The 22,247-nt window shown below is 45.6% G+C and overlaps 1 protein-coding gene across 1 annotated transcript; it reads left to right on the forward strand.

Moving 5' to 3' along the window:
• The first annotated feature begins 10,487 nt into the window (after nt 1-10,487).
• On the forward strand, nt 10,488-17,817 carry LOC140721500 (uncharacterized). The gene is made up of 2 exons (XM_073036316.1): nt 10,488-10,528; nt 15,415-17,817. Exon 2 carries the CDS (start codon nt 15,807-15,809, stop codon nt 17,019-17,021), a length of 1,215 nt encoding a protein of 404 aa, XP_072892417.1. The 5' UTR covers nt 10,488-10,528; nt 15,415-15,806; the 3' UTR covers nt 17,022-17,817.
• The last annotated feature ends 4,430 nt before the right edge of the window (nt 17,818-22,247 follow it).

The following is a 22,247-nucleotide window of genomic DNA, read 5'->3' on the forward strand; positions in this document are numbered from 1 at the left end:
TTCCACTTTGATATTATTTCTCAGCTTGCTTTCATATTTCATCTTTTTCCCTTCTGATGATGTTAGTTGCTCGCACTCGTGTTGCGATCACATTTTCCAAAGGTTCTTCTACTTTAAGCTCCCTAATCGCCTCCCGTTCATTGTATAGCACCCAATCCAGTACAGCTGATTCCGTAGTAGGCTCAACGACAAACTGTTCTGAAAGGCTATCCCTCGGGCATTCAACAAACTCATTACCTTGAGACCCATTACTAACTTGATTTTCCCAGTTGACCTTCATGTTAACATGTCCCATGACTGCCATAACATTGCCCTTTTGACTCGCCTTTTCTATTTCCTGTTGTACCCTGTGGTCCACCTCCCAGCCACTGTTAGAGGCCTCTATATAAGTGCCATCAGCGTCTTTTTACACTTGCTGTTTCTTAACTCAATCCACAAGGATTCAACATCTTCCGGTCCTATGTAACATCACCCTAACTTTACCAGTAGAGCCGCACTACCCACTCTGCCTGCCTTCCTCTCCCTCTTGTATAACATGTAACCTTGGGCATTCAGCTCCCAACTGCAATCATCCTTCAACCACGATTCAGTGATGGCCGCATCATCATACCTGGCAATGTATGATGTTGAGAGTGGACAGTCACGGGGGATATAGAGAGGGGGATTTAGAGATGGTTGGAGCGAGGGGAGAGAGCTGGAGAGTGAGGAGAGTGAGGTAGAGAGAAAGGGATAGAGGGCTAAAAGAAAGGGAGTGGGAGGTTTTTTTTACGGACTTGGATGGAAAGGTGGAATTGGTGGGGGGGGAGGCGGCGTGGTGGGCTACAGAAAGGGGTGAGGAAGGATGGGTGTGCAGGATACCGAGGTGAGCTATAGGGGTGGGGAGGAAGGAGATGTGAGTGAAAATGGCGTCAAGAGAAAGGAGAGGGGGAGACGAGTTTGCAGCGTAAATGAATGAATGAGTGCAGTGTGGAGGGTGTGGTAAACTGACCGGGTTCGTGGAAAGGAGGGTTCAGTGTTTTGGGTGGCGAGGAGAGTGGAGCGATTTGGAAGGGAAGAGGGTGAGGCTGGAAGAAGAGTCCATTGTGACGGGGAGCGGCAGTGAGGAGTCATGGATGAGTGAGAGGCGGTGCGTCTGGTCAGAATGATTAAACTAACCAGTTATTTATCCACAGTGGCGAATATGTTAGTCATGGGTGAGATTGTGGCCCTCGTTTCGGAATCCCACAGCGAAACTTTTACGGCACATGGCCCCGGTTCTGCAACCCGATGCTGGGGTGGGGTAGGGGGTGTTGTGGGGTGAGGCGGGGGTTGGGGGTATTGCGATTTCCACGCACTGCTCCCGATCTCTGTGTCGACCTGTAAATCCGTCAGATCATGCCCTCCCATCCATGTACTTAACCAAGTTTCTGTATGTACACCAAGTGAGTGTATATTGGACAGCGAAGGAGGCCATCATATCTTGCAGAGGGATTTGGATCAGCTGGATAAATAGCAAATGGACCTTCGGTAGGAACCAGAGGCTAGGGTTTACAGATTAAAAGTCGGACACTGATGAGTGTGTACAACAATGGGGTCTGGGAATACAAGGTCACAATGCGTTGGAAATGGCGTGCTATGTGGATAGGGTCGTAAGGAAATGTTTTGACGCATTGGACTTCATGTACTGGGTGCAGGAGATGGGATGTTATGTCGAAGTTGGTGAGGCCTAATGTAGAGTATTGTTTGCAGTTTTGGTCACTTAACTGCATGAAATATGTAAATAGGTTTGTAAGAATACTTTGAGAATTTACAAGGATAATGCCGCGATTGGAGGACCTACGTTATAAGGAAAGATTGAATAGGTTAGGACTTTATTCCTTGGAATGTAGATTTCCGGGACATTGGATAGAGATTATACAAATTATGAGGCTTACAGGTAGGGTTAATGGAGCGGAGGGATGGGAAGAGAGGGATAGACCGGGGGAAGGGGGAATGAAGGACAAAGGATGTGCAGAGGAGAGTATAGTGGTGGTGAGGGGGGTGCTGACGGAGCGGTGCAGAGCTAGAGGCGAGAGTGTGGGCGGAGAGCGAGGGGGTTGAGAGAGTGCAGAGTGAGTGGAAAGACTGGTGGAGAGAGGGACAGAAATGTCAAGGGTAAGTGGAGTTGGAGCACACAGGGGTGATGATGGTTTCACTCATCTTTCCTCCTCTTCTACACTTCGCTTTCCCCACTCTCTTCCCCAATCTCTTCCCATCCCCTCTCCCGCACTCCATGTCCCCTGTAGAAGATGGTCTTGATTGACGCTAACCAACTCGCACCTTTAAACCTCGCCTCCAGTTGGCACAGAAATCCATTGAAGACACCTTCCCCGGTCTACAGCCTGAAGAGGTCAGTGCATTTCATCACGGGTGGCCATTTTCAATCCGCGGCTCACTCCTTCGCTGATTGTCAATCAGTTTGTCATACCCTCCCTTCGGGCATTTTAACACAGGTGAAAATTTTCAGTGAATGCATCTCTCCCTCCCAGACGACATTCTGACAACAATTTTTTACTGAAGTTCTTCCCTCACCTCCTCCATGGTTCCCAGTTTGGATCAGCCCATCACTCTTTCCCGTGCTAAATCATTTGGCCCTTTGGAATAAGCGACATTCCAAGAGGATTTCGAAAGTGTCTTTCGAAACATAGTCAGAAACAAAATGCGAGACTAGGTGTCGGACACTGGGAAAAGACGCTGGAGAGATAGTAATGGGGAAAGGAAATGGCGGACGAACTGTTTGAGTATTTTGCATCAGCCTTCACATGTGGACGACACGAGCAATATGGTGGAATTTCCGGGTGTCATGGTTCATGAAGTGTGTGAAGTTACCATCATTAGAGCGAAGGCTGTTGGGGAACTAAAAGGTCTGAAGGAAGATAAGTCACCTGGACCAGATGGTGTAGATCCCAGGATTCTGAAAGAGGTGTCTGAGGAGATTGTGGAAGCATTAGTGATGATCATTCAAGAAGCACTGGTTTCTGGAAAGGTTCCAGAACACTGGAAGTTTGCATGTGTCACTCCACTCTTCCAGAAGGGAAAGAGTCAGAAGAAAGGAAATTGTCGGCCAGTTAGGCTGACCTCGGGTTGGAAAGGTGTTGGAGTCTATTATTAAGTAGCTCTGACGGTACTTGGAATCACATGATAAGATAAGCCGTCGTCAGCATGGTTTCCTCAAAGGACAATCTCGACTGATAAATCTGTTGGAATTACCTGAAGAAATAACAAGCAGGAGAGGCAAAGGAGAATCGATCGAAACTGTGTACTCGGATTTTCAGAAGGCCTTTATCAAGACTCCATACATAGAACATAGAATAGTACAGCACATTACATGCCCTTTGGCCCAGAATGTTGTGCCGACCCTCAAACAGTGCCTCACATATAACCCCCACCTTAAATTCCTCCATATACCTGTCTAGTAGTCTCTTAAACTTCACTAGTGTATCTGCCTCCACCACTGACTCAGGCAGTGCATTCCACGCAGCAACCACTCTGAGTAAAAAATCTTCCTCTAATACCCCCCTTGAACTTCCTTCCCCTTAACTGAAAGCCATGTCCTCGTGTACCGAGCAGTGGTGCCCTGGGGGAAAGGCGCTGGCTGTCCACTCTATCTATTCATCTTAATATCTTGTACATCTCTATCATGACTCCTCTCATCCACCTTCTCTCCAAAGAGTAAAGCCCTAGCTCCCTTAATCTCTGATCATCATCCATACTCTCTAAACCGGGAAGCATCCTGATAAATCTCCTCCGTACTCTTTCGAATGCTTTCACATCCTTCCTACAGTGAGGCTGCTTAAAAAGTTACGAACTCGTGGTATTACAGGAAAGATTCTGGCATAGATAAATCAGTGGCTGATTGGCAGGCGGCAAAGAGCGTGAATAAATCGAGCCTCTTCTGGTTAGCTGGCGATGGCTAGTGGTGTTCCACAGGGACATGTGTTGGGACTGCTTCTTTTTGCGTTGTACGCCAGAATTTGGATGATGTTATTGATTACCTTGTTGAAAAGTTTCAGGTGAGATGAAGAAGGGTGGAGGGACAGGTAGTTTTGAGGAAGTTGAGGAGGTACAGGGGGACGGACAGCCAGATTAGGAGAGTGGACAAAGAAATGGCAGTTGGAACACAGTGTCTGCAAATGTACTGTCAGGCACTTTGGTTGAAGAAGTGGAAGGATTGGGTATTTTCGAAACGGAGGGAAATTACGAAAAAACACGAGGGCGCCAATGCATTTGGGAGTCCTTGTGTTGGATTCCCTAAAGGTGAGTTTTCCGGGTGAGTCTGTGGTGAGGAAGGCAGGTGCAATATTAGCATTCATTTCAAGAGGAATAGAATATAAAAGCAAAGATGTCCTGTTGAGACTTTGTAAAGCACTGGTGAGGCCGCACTGTCAGCAGTTCAGGCCATTACCTTAGAAAAAGTGCTGTGAACCTGGAAGGAGTTCAGACGAAGTTGACGAAAACGATTCTGCGATTGAACGGCTTGTCATATGAAAAGTGTTTGATTCTGGGCCTGTATTCACTGGATTTCAGAAGGATAAGAGGTGACGTAATTGAAGCCTGACTGAAGAGTTTGACGGAGTGGATGTGGAGAGGATGTTCCCTCTGGTGGGAGAGTCTGAGACCAGAGGACGCAACCTCACAATGGAGAGTCGTCCTTCTGGAAGGCATTTATTTTGCCAGGAAGCGGTGAATGTGTGGAATTCTTTGTTACAGGCTGCTGTGGAGGCCAAATCTTTATGTATATTTAAGGAAGAGTTTGATCGACTCTTGATTGGTCAGGGCATGAATGGATACACGGAGAAGGCAGGAGACTGGGGCTCAGACGGAAACGGAATCAGTCGTGATGAAATGGCGGCGCAGACTCGATGGATCTGATGGGCTGATTCTGCACCGATGTCTTATGGTCATTTTGTCTTGTGGACTTTCAGGGAGACAAATTCCACAAATGATTCCGGTTGGATGGGGGCAACAACCCCTGCTTGTGAAATGAAACCCGCTGTTTACCGCGGAGGAGGGGGTTTCTTGCGACAGCAGTTGCCCGGATGGTATGGAAATAATCTCTTAATGTTTGTGTTAAATAATGAACGTGAATAGACTCCTTTAGTTCTAGAATCACTGAGAAAATAATTGCCAACATTTGTTCCTGTTGAGTGAGAGTAAATTGTCGAACGTGTTTTCTCTAATTTCAGCAGAGATTCTAACTCCCCTTCCCGATTTATTAATCTAATACAAAATACACATGGACGGGAGGGATATGGAGGACTCTCCATATTCCAGTTTTAGCTCCAGAGGACCATAAGATCAGAAGACGAAATGCCAGAATTGGGCATCGAGTCTGCTCCGCCAGTTCATGGCTGATCCTGGATTCCACGCAACCCCATATAGTGTCTTCACACTATATCCTTTGATGCCCTGACCTTTCAGGAAACGACAGACTTGCGCTTGAGATGTAAAGCAAGACTTGTCCTCCACCGCAGACTGTAGCAGAGCGTTTCACAGACTCTCATGCTCCATGATAGGTAATTGTAGTATGGCAAGCGGCTGCGGATTGTAACATTAACTCCGTGGTCACACTGGCGCTGCTCAGAATTCTGCATTCTGAGAGACATAACTACCTCTGAAAACTTCAGGAGCTTCACCGCACAGTCGGCGGTGACGTCACATGAAGCGGCTGCTGTGCAGAACGACTTTGAGGAACCTGCTTACAATCATGGGCACAGTATATCCCTCGGTTACTGACAGAGGTAAACAGACAGGGCTCTCCATTACTTTAACCTCAGTAACACCTGCTCTCTATGCTCCGGCAAACATGGAACATTATTCACTGCATTATTAAAATGGATATTTTAAATATCTGGCAAATTGACTTATAAATAAATAACTGCAGACCGCCGTTATACCTGTTTCTGTGCTCCATATTCACTGTCCCTGACGACACTGAAACATTCTTTACTCTGACCGAAGAGCACATCGCGGGAATTGCAAAACTTGGACGTTGAAGCGGTCGATTGAAGTGGAATATGGACAGAAACTTCACAGAAAGGCCCTGCCCTGTGTTCACATAATCTGTCGCATTGCGCTGTGTATAGTCAGCACTTAGAATTGATTGGGCAGAAATGATTTCTGATTGTAACAATATCTGGCACCAATAGAATCTGCTGCTGAACCTAGGTTTTGTCTGAAATCGAGATGGTATGTTGTTTCTGTAATCGGTACTATTGAATGGAAATTAATGCAATGAGCTACCTGCACAATCACAGTTAATTTGCAGGTAGATCCCTGCGCTGTCGCGATTGTAGCCATTGGTCACGGTCCATTTATATTCTTCCTGTCATTTTTGTACAGATGTACATCTACAACCTGGCCTCGGTTCCGTCACCCAGCTTACAGCATCGTGTCCTCTCTCCCTCATCCCCTCGGGCCGACTCCCCAAAAGCCCGCCAAAACTAGCTTACAGACCCAGAAGAGAGAATAACATTAATCCCAATTGGTTAACAAATGAATGCAATTCTCGTTATCAGTAAATTTTAACCCAAACAAGCTTCCAGCGCTCTTTTATAACAAAGAAGCATTCTTACTTTTAACAAGACAAAGAAGCCATTTTGATTAACAGACGGAGTAACAAAGAAGAAACGCCCTTTACACTCTCCCCCCCACCAAATAAAAGTCATGTCCTCCTAACTTCTAAATAACTCCCCAACCCTTCCTGCCAATACATACACTAACCCAGGCACAAACAGTGACATTGCTCCCCAACCAGTAGACCTCACGCCCTGTTCCTCAGGGGCTACACAGGTCAACTTATCTGGGAGTTCCTTAACCCTCCGAGACCTCCGTACCCCTTCAGCAAAACCCTTCAGGCTCGGACACAACCGGGGATTCCTCGGGTCCGCTTGCCAACTCCTCTCTCAATCTCTCACTCATGCCCCCACTGCAACTCTGATCCGCCTGCTCTCCACGGCTAACCCTCCCCACTACACCTGACTCAGTGGTGGAAGGGCCAAAGGTCTCTTCCTCAATCGAGGGGAAGTTAGCAAAAGGCAGCATGTACCACACATCCAGCGCATCATCCTTCGAATCCGTATTCTTCCTCACTTCTGCGATCGGTAGCTGCTGTTTGATCTTCTCCAAACGGAAGCACGTGGCCTGCACTGCTCCCCCAGCCTCTTTAGCCTCCCGCAATCGAGACATCAGCTTCCTCTCTGGCTCCTCCAACTCCCGCCACAGTCTCAACAATTCTGTATTCACTGCACTTATCTCCAGCTTTTCCTTCCTGATGACTTCTTCAAGGTCAACCTTCAGGGTTTCCACTTCATTTGGACTGTCGATGGTCATCTTCAGGTTCCCTTCAAGCTTCCGCTTCCCTCTTCCAAGATCTGTCCGCAATTGCTTCACCTCCTCAAACTCCCCTCTCCCCTCGGTTTGCTGTTACTCTTAATCAGATAACTTTCTTGGTCTTCCAACTGATTCCGGATCACTTTCTCCGGTTTCTGCTGAGAATTCGGCCTCTCCATCTCCACATCAAACTTGATTCCGTAGAGACAGTCACTCACGAGCTGCGACTTTCGCCAGACCTGACACGTGACCAGAGAAAGCTTTAGCTCTTTAGTTCTCAGTCGCTCCTGCAACAGTCTCGCTTCAGATTCTCCCGAGGCAAATCCAAATACCAGGAGAACGCCAAAACGCCAAAACTCCAGACACCTCCACATCCCCCATGGTCTTCCACATGCCCCGCGGGAAGGTTGCAAGGGCTCCGGATATGCCCTCTGGCATCTTTTCGTACCGGAAGAATCCTAGGGGACCTATAAAGGCCGTCTTCTCCTTGTCGGCCTCACTCATCGGGATCTGGCAACATTCGCTCCTCAGATCCAGCACCTTAAACCACTTCGCACCACTCAGACAGGCCATCGTCTCTTCGGCCCTCAGAGCCGTATTCTGGTCACTGACAGTGCACCTCTTCACCGCACTATACTCCACCCACACGCTGCCTACGTCTCCTACGGCTTCAGGGCCCAGTCGCCGCGACCTCTCTCTCTCACCGAGGTATCTTCAGCGGTCAACTCCCCTCCCTCGTGGTATTTCGGAGCGTCTACTAAGAGGGTCTCACCCTCAGATACTTGCCCCAGGCCGTACCACCACCGGCTCTCGTTTGAATTCGGTACCGGCCCGTGGCTATTACACAAGTCCTCACAAGCAGCTCGAAACTCTGGGTTTAATAATAATAATAGACAGTACACCATTTGCGATCAAATGATAACACTTTACAGATATTACTAGAACTATGTGATTAATAATGATACAATATATATATAAAGGAAAATAAAATAAAGAAAAGGCCCAAGACTTATCAAATTCCAAACCACTTCGTGTACAACCGTTGGGGCTCAATTAACAAAGTCTTCTGGCCACCATTTGATCTCCTCCGAACTCCTCGACTCGTAGCTCAGGACCACCCGAAGTGATCAACCAAGCACATCTATTTTCGTCTTCTGTCCTCGCCGAACATCCTGGCCTCGGAGCCCCACTCGGGGTCCGTTCCTCACCCAGTTTACAGCATCGCGTCCTCTCTCTCTCTCTCTCACCCCCTCGCGGCGATCTTCCCAAAAGCCCGCCAACAATAGCTTACAGACCCAGAAGAGAGAATAACGTTAATTCCAATTGGTTAACAAATGAATACAATTCCCGTTATCAGTAAATTTAACTCAAACAAGCTTCCAGCACTCTCTTGCAACAAAGAAGGATTCCTACTTTTAACAAAACTAAGAGGCCATTTGATTAACATACGCAGTAACAAAAAAGAAAAATAAACCCTCACAAAGAAGAAACCCCCTTATACTAATAAGAAACCCCCTCTACACAACGTTCTCATGGATGCTGCCCGACCTGCTGAGTTCCTCCAGTGTGTTGTACGTGTTGCCTTTACCAGCGTTTGAATGCCACCGATCCTTGAATGTGGAGTTAGAGATGCAGGAGAAGACAGCGCCCCACTGACGTTTAATATTGTGGATCTGTGAAAGATAAATCAATTCTGTATCAAATCCCACGTCGCAGGTACTTACTGTCACTGCCAAACTCACAATGTACACTAGAGAGGCCACTTGGTCCATCTGCTCTCTGCCCAGGTTTCTGTTCCATATCAGTATTTTAAAAGTTATCTCTCACTCTCCCTGTTGCAACTTGTCACGACTCCGTGGGAGAAGAGATTTCCCTTGAATTCCCAGAATCAGAGAAACCTGCAGCAAATTACAGGTCCTTCGGCCCACAGCAACCAACTCTAGAAAATGCCTAGAATTATCCTACGACAGAACCCTCTATTTTCCTAAGCTCCGTGTACCTATCTAAGGTTCTCTTGAGAGGCTCAATTGTACCCGTCTGTACCACCGTCGCTGGCAGTGCAGTCCACACACCCACCACTCTCTGTATAAAAAAATATATCTCTGACATCTCCCTTGAACTACTTCCAAGCACCTTAACTATGCCCCCCACATGTTAGCCATCTCAGCCCTGGGGGAAAAAAGCCTCTGACTTTTCACACGATCAATGCCTCTCATCATCTTGTACACCTGCATGAATTTCCTGCATGATTTCCCCCAGGCTAATTAACACGATGAGCTCAGTGAGTATTTGACCTTCCCCAGAGCTCTGGACTAAGGTGGTTAAAGTCCTTTTTCCCTGCTTTTTTCAAATTTTGTGTCATTTTCACCAATTTCAAAGGACTGTACCTCAGACAGCTGGGTTCCTGCAATGCACCTCTTAAGCTTGACAGCAGACTAGTGAGTGAATCTTCAGTGGAGCAGAGTCAGAAACCAAAGAGTTGCCAGCACCAATCAGGGCTTTGGGGCTCTGGAAAGAGATGGGGTCTGGAGGTTACGAGCAGGAGGAGGAAGAGGAACCAGACCAGCAGGATGTGGCTATGAATGAAAGATGAGAAACATTTGGAAACTGGTTAATTGAAAAACAAAATGGTTAATTTCTACAAAACATTGCAGGTAATCAGCAGATCAGGCAGCAAATGTGGAGAGGAATAAATGGGCAGCATTTAATCCGAGCCCCTTCAGCATGTCTAGACTGTGTACTCCTCTGCTTAGTTGCTGCCTGAACTGCAGAGTTCCTCCAGTATTGTGTGTGTGTGTGTGTGTATGTGTGTGTGTGTGTCTCTGTATTTCCAGCAACTGCAGAATCTCTTTTGTTTCACATCTGCATTTGTAAGAGGATTGTACTTTGGCATTAGATACACGAAATGCATGTTGATAATGAGTGTATCGTTTATGGGAGCCGCTTTCTGCGTTAAGAAAGCTGCTGAGTTTTCTACACACACAAAAAAACTGAGATATGGACATGGAACCGATGCTTGCAAGAAATTTTTAATGGCACCATGATTACCCATAAAGCCCCGCGGTTCAAATTTCGCTGTCGTTTGAAGCACCGATCAAATGCGCAGGCGTCAGGATTGCTGCCGGCTCTGATAATTACGCATGCGCGCAGTATACAAAATGTCGGGAGGAGCGGAAAGGTAAGGGCTTTTTCGACTCTAATTGAGTGACAATTGCTGTGAGAACCGGAGACTGTGGCCCGCAAACTCGGCACAGGCCAGGTCTTTATCCTATCTCTCAGCCCCAAGATCCGTATACGGGCCCCGGGGAGCTTCCGGCTAATCGGAATGGGAGCAGATAGATCTCACAGACAGAGCTGAGCTCTAGCAATCTGAATGCAAGGATTATGAACTCGGAAAAAGAGAACACAATCTTTCTATCAGCTGTTGAGGAAATCACCTTTGTTCTGCCTCCAACCGCAGCAAGAGAAAATCTGCAGCGGCTGGAAATCCAAGCAACACACAAAATGCCAGAGGAACTCAGCATTAGTACTCTTTTCCATAGATGCTGCCTGGCCTGCTGAGTTCCTCCAGCATTTTGTGTGTGTTGCTTGTTCTACCTCCTCTTGCTCTGGACTTTTCTACCAGTGAGAACATGTTTTGTCCTATTCTCTCTCGGTCCGTAATAATATCAAGCACCTTTGCCCTGGGCAACAAGCAGCTTTAACATCACAAATGTGCCAGACTCAAATGAGACAGACACTGCCCTTGTCTTCATATTCATTGGCATTGCCATCACTGAGTTCACCACCATCAGTCATTGGGGGAGGGTTCAGGGGGAATATTTATGTAGAGTACAGAAACTGGGGATGCCTGTTTGCATTTTGGTGATGCAAAAGTTACTGGAGAATTTGCAAGTGGGAAGAAGTGGCGTGATATTTGGAAATCTGACTTTTTAAAGCATAGTTTAGCAAGCAAACCACATATGGACAATGTGCAAAAGCTTTGGTGAGAAAATCCTCTGTTACCCGTTCCAGGCCTGCTACATAGGTTGTGTGAGAGTGCAGATGAACTGGATCAAACCCAGAGGAGATCAAAGTTCCTATTGACAGTGATTTGCCAGCTGTTAGAATGAATGCCTCTCTATATAAAATTCACTGTGCACACCTTGTCACTGGGTAAAAAATGCACAGTACAAGATTTATCTGCACAGTAGTTATTACAAATTAGAGGGGAGATTTTTACAAATTAGAGAAGTATTGGAGGGAAGGAGGGGAGACCTCCCGTGTCCCTGATGCCCTCACCTACAAGATGTGCATCCAGCTGCAGCTTGTAACCCTGCACTTCAATGAGCTGCAACTTGAAATGGGTGAATTCCAGATCATCCAGCAGTTGGAGGGCGTGATAGATATGACATGAAGAGAGGTGAGTTACACCCAAGGGGCAGGACAAAGGAAACTGAGTGAGAGTCAGGAAGGAAAATGAGGTTAAATAGGCATCACAGAGTACTCTAGTGGCCATCCCCCATAACAACAGGTGGACCACTTTAGAAGCTGTTGGGGGTAATTACCTGGCAGAGGAGTCAAATGATGAGGGGTATTGAGCGTGTGGGTGGCCAGCAGTTTTTTCCCAGGGTTGAAATGGTTAACATGAGGGGGCGTAGTTTTAAGGTGCTTGGAAATAGATACCGAGGGGATGTCAGGGGTAAGTTTTTTACACAGAGAGTGGTGGGTGCGTGGAATGTGCTGCCGGCTGTGGTTGTTGAGGCAGATACAACAGGGTCTTTTAACAGCCTCTTAGATAGGTACATGTAGCTTAGAAAAATAGAGGGTGTGTGCTGGGGAAATTCTGGGCAGTTACTAGAGTAGGTCACATGATTGGCACAACATTTTAGTCAGAATGGCCTGGAATATGCTGTAGATTTCTACGTTCCATTTTGAACAGTGAAGTAACTTCTCTTCTTTAAACTGTACAGGGTCCATGATTTTAATGCCGCTTTTCCACACTCCCATAGAATCTTTGTCCATATCCTGAGTAAATAGAGAATGGAAAAATATTTAAGATCTCCCCCATCTGCTTTGGTTCCACACGTGGATTGCCATTCTGTTCTTCCAGAGGACCAACTTTGTGTCTTGCAATCCTTTTGCTCTTAATCTATCACTAGAATCCCTGAGGATTATCCTTCACCTTTTCTGTGACAGCAACCTCATGCCTTCTTTTAGCCATCCTGATTTATTTCTTATGTGTTTTCTTGCATTTCTTATACTCCATAAGAAACTGACTGCCTATCCCTGTTATGCAATTCCATTTTGTGCTTTACCAGGGTCTCAATATCTCTTGCAATCCAAGTTTCCCTACAGTTTCTATCTTTACCTTTTATTCTGACAAGCGCATACCCACTTTGTACTTTCAAAATTTTGGTTTGAAGGCCTCCCATTTACCAAGCACACCTTTGCCATAAAGCAGCCTGTTCCAATCCACAGTTGTCAGATGCTAGTGTTGATTCCAGGTGTTGATCCATGCCCTGAACACATCCACCTTTCCTACGCTGCTCCTTGTATTGAAATATACAGGGCTCAGCATATTCACTGCACCATGCTCAACGTTTTCATTCCTGACTTTGTCTGACGCCTGAACAACATCTGTCTCCACAACCTCTCCACTACCATTCAGGCTCCCATTCCCCCTGCAACTTTAGTTTAACCCTCCCTACCCCCACCTCCCACCATGCAGATCTATCACCCCTTTGGCTTTCCTCTCCCAGATCAATAAAAAGGATGTGCATACCAGGTACAGGCAGATAGGAACAAAAGGGGTACTTATGAAATACAGGAAATTCAAGTGAACACTTATGAAAGAAATAAAAGAAGGCATGAGGTTGCCCCAGCAGACAAGGTGAAGGAGAATCCTCAGGGATTCTGCAGATATGTTAAGAGCAAAACGATTGCATGGGAAAAAATTAATTCTCTGGAAGATCAGAATGGTAATGCATAAGAAGGGATAACATAGACTTGGGGAGATTTTTTTTGCATCCGTATTTACTCAAGAGCTGAACACAGAGTCTACAGAAGTGAGGCAAAGCCGCATCAACTTCATGGACCCTGTACAGATTACAGAGGTGGAGGTGTTTGCTGTCTTAAGGCAGATTAGTGTGGATGAATCCCCAGGGCCTGACAAGTTGTTCCCCAGGATCCTGCGGAGGACAAGTGCAGAAATTGTCAGGGCACAAGCACAGATATTTAAATAATCGTAAGTGACAGGTGAGGTACTGGAGGATTGGAGGACAGCCGATGTTGTTCTGCTGTTCAAGAAAGGCTCTGAAACTAAACTGAGAAATTGTACATTGGTGAACTTGACATCAGTAGTGGGAAAGTTCTTGGAATGTTATGTGCAGGAACCCAATATATAAGTATTTGGATCGATGTGGACTGATTAAGGAGAGACACCATGGCTTTGTGCATGGTAGGTCATGTCTAACCAATCTTATAGAGTCTCTTGAGGAAGTTATCAGGGAAGTGTATGAAGGCCAAGCAGCAGATGTCTACATGGACTTTAGCAAGGCACTTGACAAAGTCTCATATGGGAGTTTGGTCAAGAAGTTTCAGTCACTCAGCATTCAAGATGAGATAGTAAATTGGATGAGACACTGTCTTTGGGAGAAGCCAGAGTGTGGTAGCAGATGGTTGCCTCTCTGACTAGAGGCCTGTGACTAGTGGTTGCCGCAGGGATCAGTGCTGGATCTGTTGTTGTTTGTCATCTATATCAGTAATCTGGATAATAGTGTGGTTAACTGGATCATCAGATTTGTGGATGACACCAAGATTGGTGGTGTAGTGGACAGTGAGGAAGATTATCATGGCTTGCAGTGCGATCTGCACCAGCTGGGAAAATGGTTTGAGAAATGGAAGATGGAATTTAATGGAGACACGTGTGAGGTGTTGCACTTTGGTCTGACCTACCAAGGGAGGTCTTTCACAGTGAGTGGTCGGGCACGGAGGAGTGTTGTAGAAGAAAGGGTCCTGGGAGTACAGGTCCTTAATTCACTGAAATTGGTATCACAGTTAGATAGAGACGGAAAAAAAGATTTCAGCCCAATGGCCTTCATGAACCAAAGTACTGACAAATATAGATGGATTTTATGTTCACTTGTAGAAGACATTGGTGAGGCCTAATTTAGAGTATTGTGTGCAGTTTTGGTCACCTGCCTACAGGAAAGATGTAAAAGGTTCAGAGAGTTCAGAGAAAATTCTCAATAAAGTTGCCAGATCCGGAGGACTTGGGTTATAAGGAAAGATTGAACAGGTCAGGGCTTTATTCATTGGAATGTAGAAGATTGAGGGGAGATTTGATTGTGATAGAGGGGCATAGATAGTGTAAATGCAAGCTGGCTTTCTCCACTGAGATTGGCTGGGACTACAACCAGAGGCCATGGGTTAAGGGTAAAAGGTGAAATGTTAAGTGGAACATGAGGGGAAACTTCTTCACACAGTCAGTCATCCGGGTGTGGAATGAGCAGCCAGCATAAGTGGTGCATGCGAGCTCGATCTCAACATTTAAGAGGTTTGTGTAGATACCTGGATGGTAAGGGTATGGGATTGGGCAATTTAAATAGTTCGACATAAACTAGATGGCCCAAAGGGCCTGTTTCTGTGTTGTAATTTTTTATGACTGTGACCAGAACCTGAAATAATACAAAAATTCACTCTAAATCCTTTTATCAGACGTGCGGACATCTCAGCAGGAATTTTTCATATGGTGTTAAAACTGTGGCACTTTAAGTTAATAATACATAAAAGAAAATCCCAGTTGCACGAGGGAATAATACCAATGGAGAGAGTCAAACTGAGCGAGGGTACAAATTGGTGATGGCAGAAATGCCCCATTCCTATAGAGACAGGAAGAGCATCGGGGAATTGATGGTCTTTCCAGATACCAGCACTCTGCCCAGTCAGGAGATGATTTCTCTGTCCAGCTTGGGTTGAACCTCACTGTAACAGTGTGATACAGATCAAACCTTGGCAACTCAAGTAATTTCAACTGAAATATTGTCCTAAACCCATTGATGGATTTTGCAAATCTTTTTACAGGTTAAAAACGAGAAGGAATTTGTCGCTGTGAATCTCAAACATGACACGCCAGTTTTGCTGTCTCTGTCTGGATGTTTAAAAAGTGGAGCAAGGGATTCACTCGATCATCCTTCCTGCTCAGACCGTGGAATGGATTCACTCGGTCAACTGACCAACTGGCACACCCATCATTTTACACAAGAGAAAGGCCGTTCACCTCCTCAGACAGTGGGAATGGATTCACTCGGTCATCTCAACTGAAGGTACATTAGCAAGTTCACACTGGGCAAGGCCATTCACCTGTTCTGTGTGTGAGAAAGGATTCAGTCAGTTTTCCCACCTGTGGACACACCAGGCAGAGGCTGGTCATCTGCTGAATTTCTGGGAAAAGATTCACTCAGTCATCTGACGTAATGGCTCACCAGCGAGTTCACAGCAGGGAGCGGCCGTACACCTGCTCAGACTGTGGGAAGGGATTCAGTCAGTCATCTTACCTGCATAGACATCAGCGAGTTCACACTGGGGAGAAGCCGTTCACCTGCTCAGAATGTGGGAAGGGATTCACAGATTCATCCTGCCTACTGGTACATCAGCGAGTTCACACTGGGGAGAAGCCGTTCACCTGCTCAGAATGTGGGAAAGGATTCACTCAGTCATCCCACCTGCAGAGACATCAGCGAGTTCACACTGGGGAGAGGCCTTTCACCTGCTCAGAATGTGGGAAGAGATTCACTGAGTTATCCAACCTACAGAATCATCAGCGAGTTCACACTGGGGAGAAGCCATTCACCTGCTCAGTCTGTGGGAAGGGATTCACTCACTTATCCAACCTACAGAATCATCAGCGAGTTCACACTGGGGAGAAGCCGTTCACCTGCTCAGACTGTGGGAAGAGATTCACTCACTTATGCAACCTGCAGAATCATCAGCGAGTTCACACTGGGGAGAAGCTGTTCACCTGCTCTGTCTGTGGGAAGGGATTCACTGATTCATCCACCCGGCAGAAACATCAGCGAGTTCACACTGGGGAGAAGTCGTTCACCTGCTCAGAATGTGGGAAGGGATTCACGGATTCATCCTGCCTACTGGTACATCAGCGAGTTCACACTGGGGAGAAGCCATTCACCTGCTCAGAATGTGGGAAGGGATTCACACAGTCATCCCACCTACAGAGACATCAGCGAGTTCACACTGGGGAGAGGCCATTCACCTGCTCAGACTGTGGGAAGAGATTCACTGAATCTTCCACCCTACAGAGACATCAGCGAGTTCACACTGGGGAGAAGCCATTCACTTGCTCAGTTTGTGGGAAACGATTCACTCTGTCATCAACCCTACTGGTACATCAGCGAGTTCACACTGGGGAGAAACCGTTCACTTGCTCAGTCTGTGGGAAACGATTCACTCTGTCATTCCAACTACTGAAACACCAGCGAGTTCACACAGGGGAAAGGCCGTTCGCCTGCTCAAAATGTGGGAAGAGATTCGCTGGATCATCCAACCTACAGAGACATCAGCGAGTTCACACTGGGGAGAAGCCGTTCACTTGCTCAGTCTGTGGGAAGAGATTCACTCAATCGTCCCAACTACTGGCTCACCAGTCACTTCACAATGGGGAGTGGCCATAGTTATGAATCCCTGGGTTTCGTTTGCTTTGGACTGTCATTTTAAGAGAGAGAGAGAGAGAGATTAAGAAGGTGAATCAGTCTGACTTGCAGCTTGTTTACATCGCGTGCAGCTTGTTTTGTTTTAACCGAGGACACAGACACTCAGAGACAGACGGAGATGAAGGAGGCAAAATGGAAGGATTGAAACAAGTGAACTAGTGGCCAAGGGTCACTGTTTGGAACTTACCTATGCCCACAAGGGTGGATTATTTATCGATTCACCGTACATCGAATGTGCGGTTGTCACATCGTTTAATCCATAGGAATGGATCTGATTTTGGGTATCCTGTGAAGACCACTGATTTGTTAACCCTTGCCTGGATGTGGTGTGGTAATTCTTTTGAAGACGAATCCCTTTGTGACAAGTCACTTTCGGTGATAAATCGTATGTGGGTTTGGAACGACAACAAATAAAATCTACAGTGACTGTTCTCTCGTTTTACCACCATGGAACCTGTGGAATCCGACATAATTGCCTTCTCTCAACATTTACCCTGGATTATAAATATCTCTCTCATCACCTATTCTGTGGATGAACTGAACTTTCACACTTTACCACCTCAAGACTCCAAGCCTTGTTTCCCCCGAGCTCAATAGTTCGGGAGTTTTATTTACACACATATATACACATAACACTGTTAACTTTTATCTTGCTTAAGTTACTAAATTACTAGTAGGTTCTAATAAAGATAGTTTTAACATCAAAAACAGACTCCAGGTATAGTCTATTGCTGCTGGTTCGTTTGTAAAACGTTGTGATTCGTAACAAAATTGGGGCCTGTGTCCTGGATATGAACAGATTTTGGGGCATATTGATTAATTATCAATTTCATCCCTTTTGATTTATTTGTGTATGGAAAATCAGCAACAATGGATGCTGATAGATGTCGGGAATAACCAACCTCTGAGGCATTAGAGGACGCCAGAAGGATTGAGTTGTTGAGCTTTGCTAGAAGGTTAAAACTTGCTAAGGTGAAATTGACAATGGGGAGGGCACAGTTGCAGAGCCTAATAGCTGAACATTATGAATTTGATGGTGTGTTTAAAGTGGAGGAGTTGGAGGTGTTTCCTGAAAGTAAACCTAGTGAGCTTGAGCTCCAGTACAAGTGAGAAAAATTAAAGCTGGAGACTGCAGAAAGGGAGAGGCAGTTTGAGGCTCGAGAAGCAAAAAAACAGAGAAGGGGCAGAAAATAGAGGGAGGAAACAGAAAGACAGAGGCTGTTCGGGCTGGAAAAGATAAAGAGTTTGCAGCAAAGGAGTCTAGCGTTAGTCTCTGGTGATAAATTTGAGGCCAGTCGGGAAGTTAAATTGGTACCTCCATTTGACGAAGCAGAGGTTGATAAATACTTCCAGCATTTTGAGAAGGTTGCTCGGAGTTTAAAGTGGCCAACAGAGGGTTGGCCTATTCTCTTACAAAGTGTAATTAAGGGGAAGGCTCAGCAAGCCTATTCTGCTTTGACAGTTGATGAAGCAGCTGATTATGACATAGTGAAACAGGCTGTGCTCAAAGCTTACGAGTTGGTCCCAGAATCATACAGGCAAAAGTTCAGAAATTTGAGGAAATCTGTGAACCAGACTTATATGGAATTTGCTTATGATAAGTTTGTGTGTTTTGACCACTGGTGCACATGTAAAAATGTGAATGATGATTTTAACAGCTTGAAAAAATTGGTTTTAATTGAAGAATTCAAAAGGTGCGTCCCTGATGGCATCAAGACGTATTTAGATGAAAAGGATGCTGCCACTTTGCAGGAGTCTGCTAGATTAGCAGATGAGTTTGCTCTAACTCATAAGGTTAAGTTTATCCCGAATAAGAGCTTCCAAAAGAGTAGCAGGGATCACCAGGGTAAACCAGAAATTAAAGCTGGGACTAGTGACAAGAGTAAGGATGCAGGGTGATAGTTGAAGGAGAAATATTCTGGTCTTGTTACTATTGTAAGAAAGCTGGTCATATGATGGCTAATTGTTCTGTCCTGAAGAAGAAAAAGGAAAAGGAGGCAGTCCCAAATGCCTGTGTTCTGTATGTTGAAGCACCTATCAACTCACAGGGTTCTGAACATTCTGTTTCAGGCTCAGTTAAAGTCTGAGAGGTCTGACCGAGTTAAGAAGGGATTCGATCATTTTATGTCAGATGGGTTTGTATTAGTAAAGGAAGGGTCAACCCCATTTCCAGTGAAAATTCTTTGAGTTACTGGGGCTTCTCAGTCACTTATATCAGACAGCGTTCTAAAGTTTGGTGATGAGTCTAACACTGGTGAGGTAAATCTTATTAAAGGCATTGGGGCGACATGGTTTCCGTGCCATTGCACGAGGTAACTTTACTGTCAGGGTTGGTTTTGGGACCTGCTAAAATCGGATTATGCTCCAGTTTACTGGTGGAAGATGTTAGTTTGCTGTTAGGAAATGACCTGACAGATGGTAAAGTTGTTCCTGCAGTGCAGTTAACAACTAACCCAACCACTGACGACCCACAGATGGATTTTAACATTTATCCTTCCTGCACAGGAACTCAAAGTATGGCAAAAATGTCTGTCAACGCAGATGAGTTTATAGCAGAACAGAACCGAGACCCTGATATTGAAGATTTAAAAGAAACAGCTCTCTCAGATGATGAGATTAAGAACGTGCCAGCAGGGTATTATCTCAAGGATGGTGTGTTAATGCGGAAGTGGAGGCCACCTAATATACCAGCGAGTGAGGAATGGGCAATTGTTCACCAAGTTGTAGTTCCTAAAGTTTATAGGACTGAAATTTTAACTTTGGCCCATAGTCTGCCCTCAGGTGGCGATTTTGGAGTGAATAAAACTGTAAACAGGATTAGATGTTGTGACCTTTTGCAGAACATGTCACATTGGTCAAGTTGTGGGTAAACCTAATCAGGTCTCCACAGTGCCCCACTGCAGTCTATATATAACTGCATTTGGTGAACCCTTTTCAAAATTTATAGTGGATTGTGTTGGCCCATTGCCAAAGACTAAAGCTGGCCATCAATATCTGCTATTATGTGTACTGAATCCAGATTCCCAGAGGCAATGCCTCTCAGAAATATTAAAGCTAAAACTGTGGCGAAGGCTCTTATCAAGTTTTTTACTTTTTCTGGTTTGCCTAAAGAAATCCAGTCTGAACACGGAAGTAATTTTACATCTGGATTATTCCAGCAGGTAGTTTATGAACTGGGAGCTAAACAAATTACATCGTCTGCATACCATCCGGAATCACAAGGGGCTTTAGAAAAAATTCCTTCTACCCTCAAAACAATGATTATGACATTAAAATGTTGAAAATAGACAAGACTGGGATGAAGGAATATATTTACTTTTGTTCACAGCAAGAGAGTCGGTACAGGATCACTGGGCTTTACTCCATTTGAACTTGTATTTGGTCAGAGTGAGGTGACCTTTGCCCTTGTTAAAGGAACAGTGGATTGATGGGGATGTACATGTTAACTTGTTAGACTATGTTTTGAAGTTCAAAAATAAGCTACACCATGCCTGTAGTCTAGCAAAACAAAACTTAAGGATTTCTCAAAACAAAATGAAGTGTTGCTTTGATAAGCGGGCTTGTGAAAGAAAATACCAGGTGGGAGATAAGGTGCTTGCCTTATTTCCAATGTTGACGAATCCACTTCAGGCGAAATTCAACAGACCGTATGAAATAGTCTGTCAAATTAATTATGTGAATTATGGTATTAAAACACCTGACTGATGTAAACTAACACAGGTGGTACACATAAATATGATAAAGCCTTATTTTGACAAGCAGGCACCCTCTGTGTGTTGTTGTCAAAACATTTGAATCTGGCAACCCTGAGAATGAAACAATTGACTCGTCTGAGATTTTTCACAAGCCAAACATGCTTCCCAGTTAGGCTAATGAACTCGGTTGTTCCAGAAAACATTGATAACAAGTTGTCTCATCTGCAGCCAAAGCAACAAAAACAACTGAAGGAATTAATTCTGAAGTTTAAAGATTTATTTCCCGATGTTCCCAAGGAAACCACGGTCGCAGTACATGATGTAGATATTGGTCAAGCCAAACTGATAAAACACCCATATTGCATGAACGTAGAAAATGTAAATTGGCTGAGCAATTGTTGTAAGTGGTGAAACAGATTCGGTAGGTCTCAAAGGCAAGGACTTGGACACACAGTCTTGGTAGTAAAGGATATTATTTACAGAAGGCAATCGTGGAAAAATGGCAAGAGAAGCAACACACGCACAATTTACAGCAGTCGTGGGGAAAGTCAAATCAGCAATAAAACACACATGGACAATTAGTAAGGAATGTCGGGAAACCGCCTGGGAACACAGTACATGCGCGCACACACCCAACCAAGGGAAAAGTCAATACGAGATCCACCACCCCTTGACCCAGTGCAGGCTCGGCTCTATGCTATTCGGTACAATAATCAATGCTCCCAACCCTATTCAATGCACAGCTCACCAACAATTTCTCCAGTTGTTCTCAGCCTGGAGTGAAGCAGGGTGGTCCCTTGGAGATGGTAAAGGGAAAGTGTCCAGCACACGTGGCACCCTTTATAGGGCAGCAGGGCTGGAGGTTCCGGCCTGGTAATTCACGGGGGGGGGGGGGGGGGGGGAGAGGTGGGGGCAATGGCTCGGTGCCAGCAGAGTTAAGCCGATGACAAAGGCCAAGTACAAGGCTAATTAAAGGCAAATTGGCAGAAAAAACTGCCAAACAAAGCTTCCACACTAACCCAGCCACTCACTCAGATGTCCAAGAGACATTCCGAGCCACCTCCAAAGTATCTCAGGAACTTAATACAGCAATTTTTCTTCAATTTCTCCCAGCTGATTCAGAACAGCTCCACGTTGTGTCTGACACAGGGAGTGTGGGATGGGACTGTGTGGAGGGAGCTTCACTCTGTGTCTGACCCTGGGAGAGTGTGATGGGACAGTGTAGGCAGTACTACACCCTCTCATACTACGGAGCTTAGTGGTATCACGTCTGATATTATACTCAATTTTAACTGTCTGCCTGGGGGCAGGAGGCTGTCAGTTAGCCAGGAAGGGGGTTTGGTGGAGATGAGATCCTGGGCATCGGACCTCCCTCAGCCTGGAGCTGAGACGCTACTGTGTCAGTGTGAGGAGCTCCGACCCACTGTTGCAGTGCACAGGGTGTGGGGGGCAGCAGAACCCTCAAATAAAACTCAAGTCCGGCACCAAGACA

The sequence above is a fragment of the Hemitrygon akajei genome, unplaced genomic scaffold (genome assembly GCF_048418815.1).
Source record: "Hemitrygon akajei unplaced genomic scaffold, sHemAka1.3 Scf000057, whole genome shotgun sequence".
NCBI lineage: Eukaryota > Metazoa > Chordata > Chondrichthyes > Myliobatiformes > Dasyatidae > Hemitrygon > Hemitrygon akajei.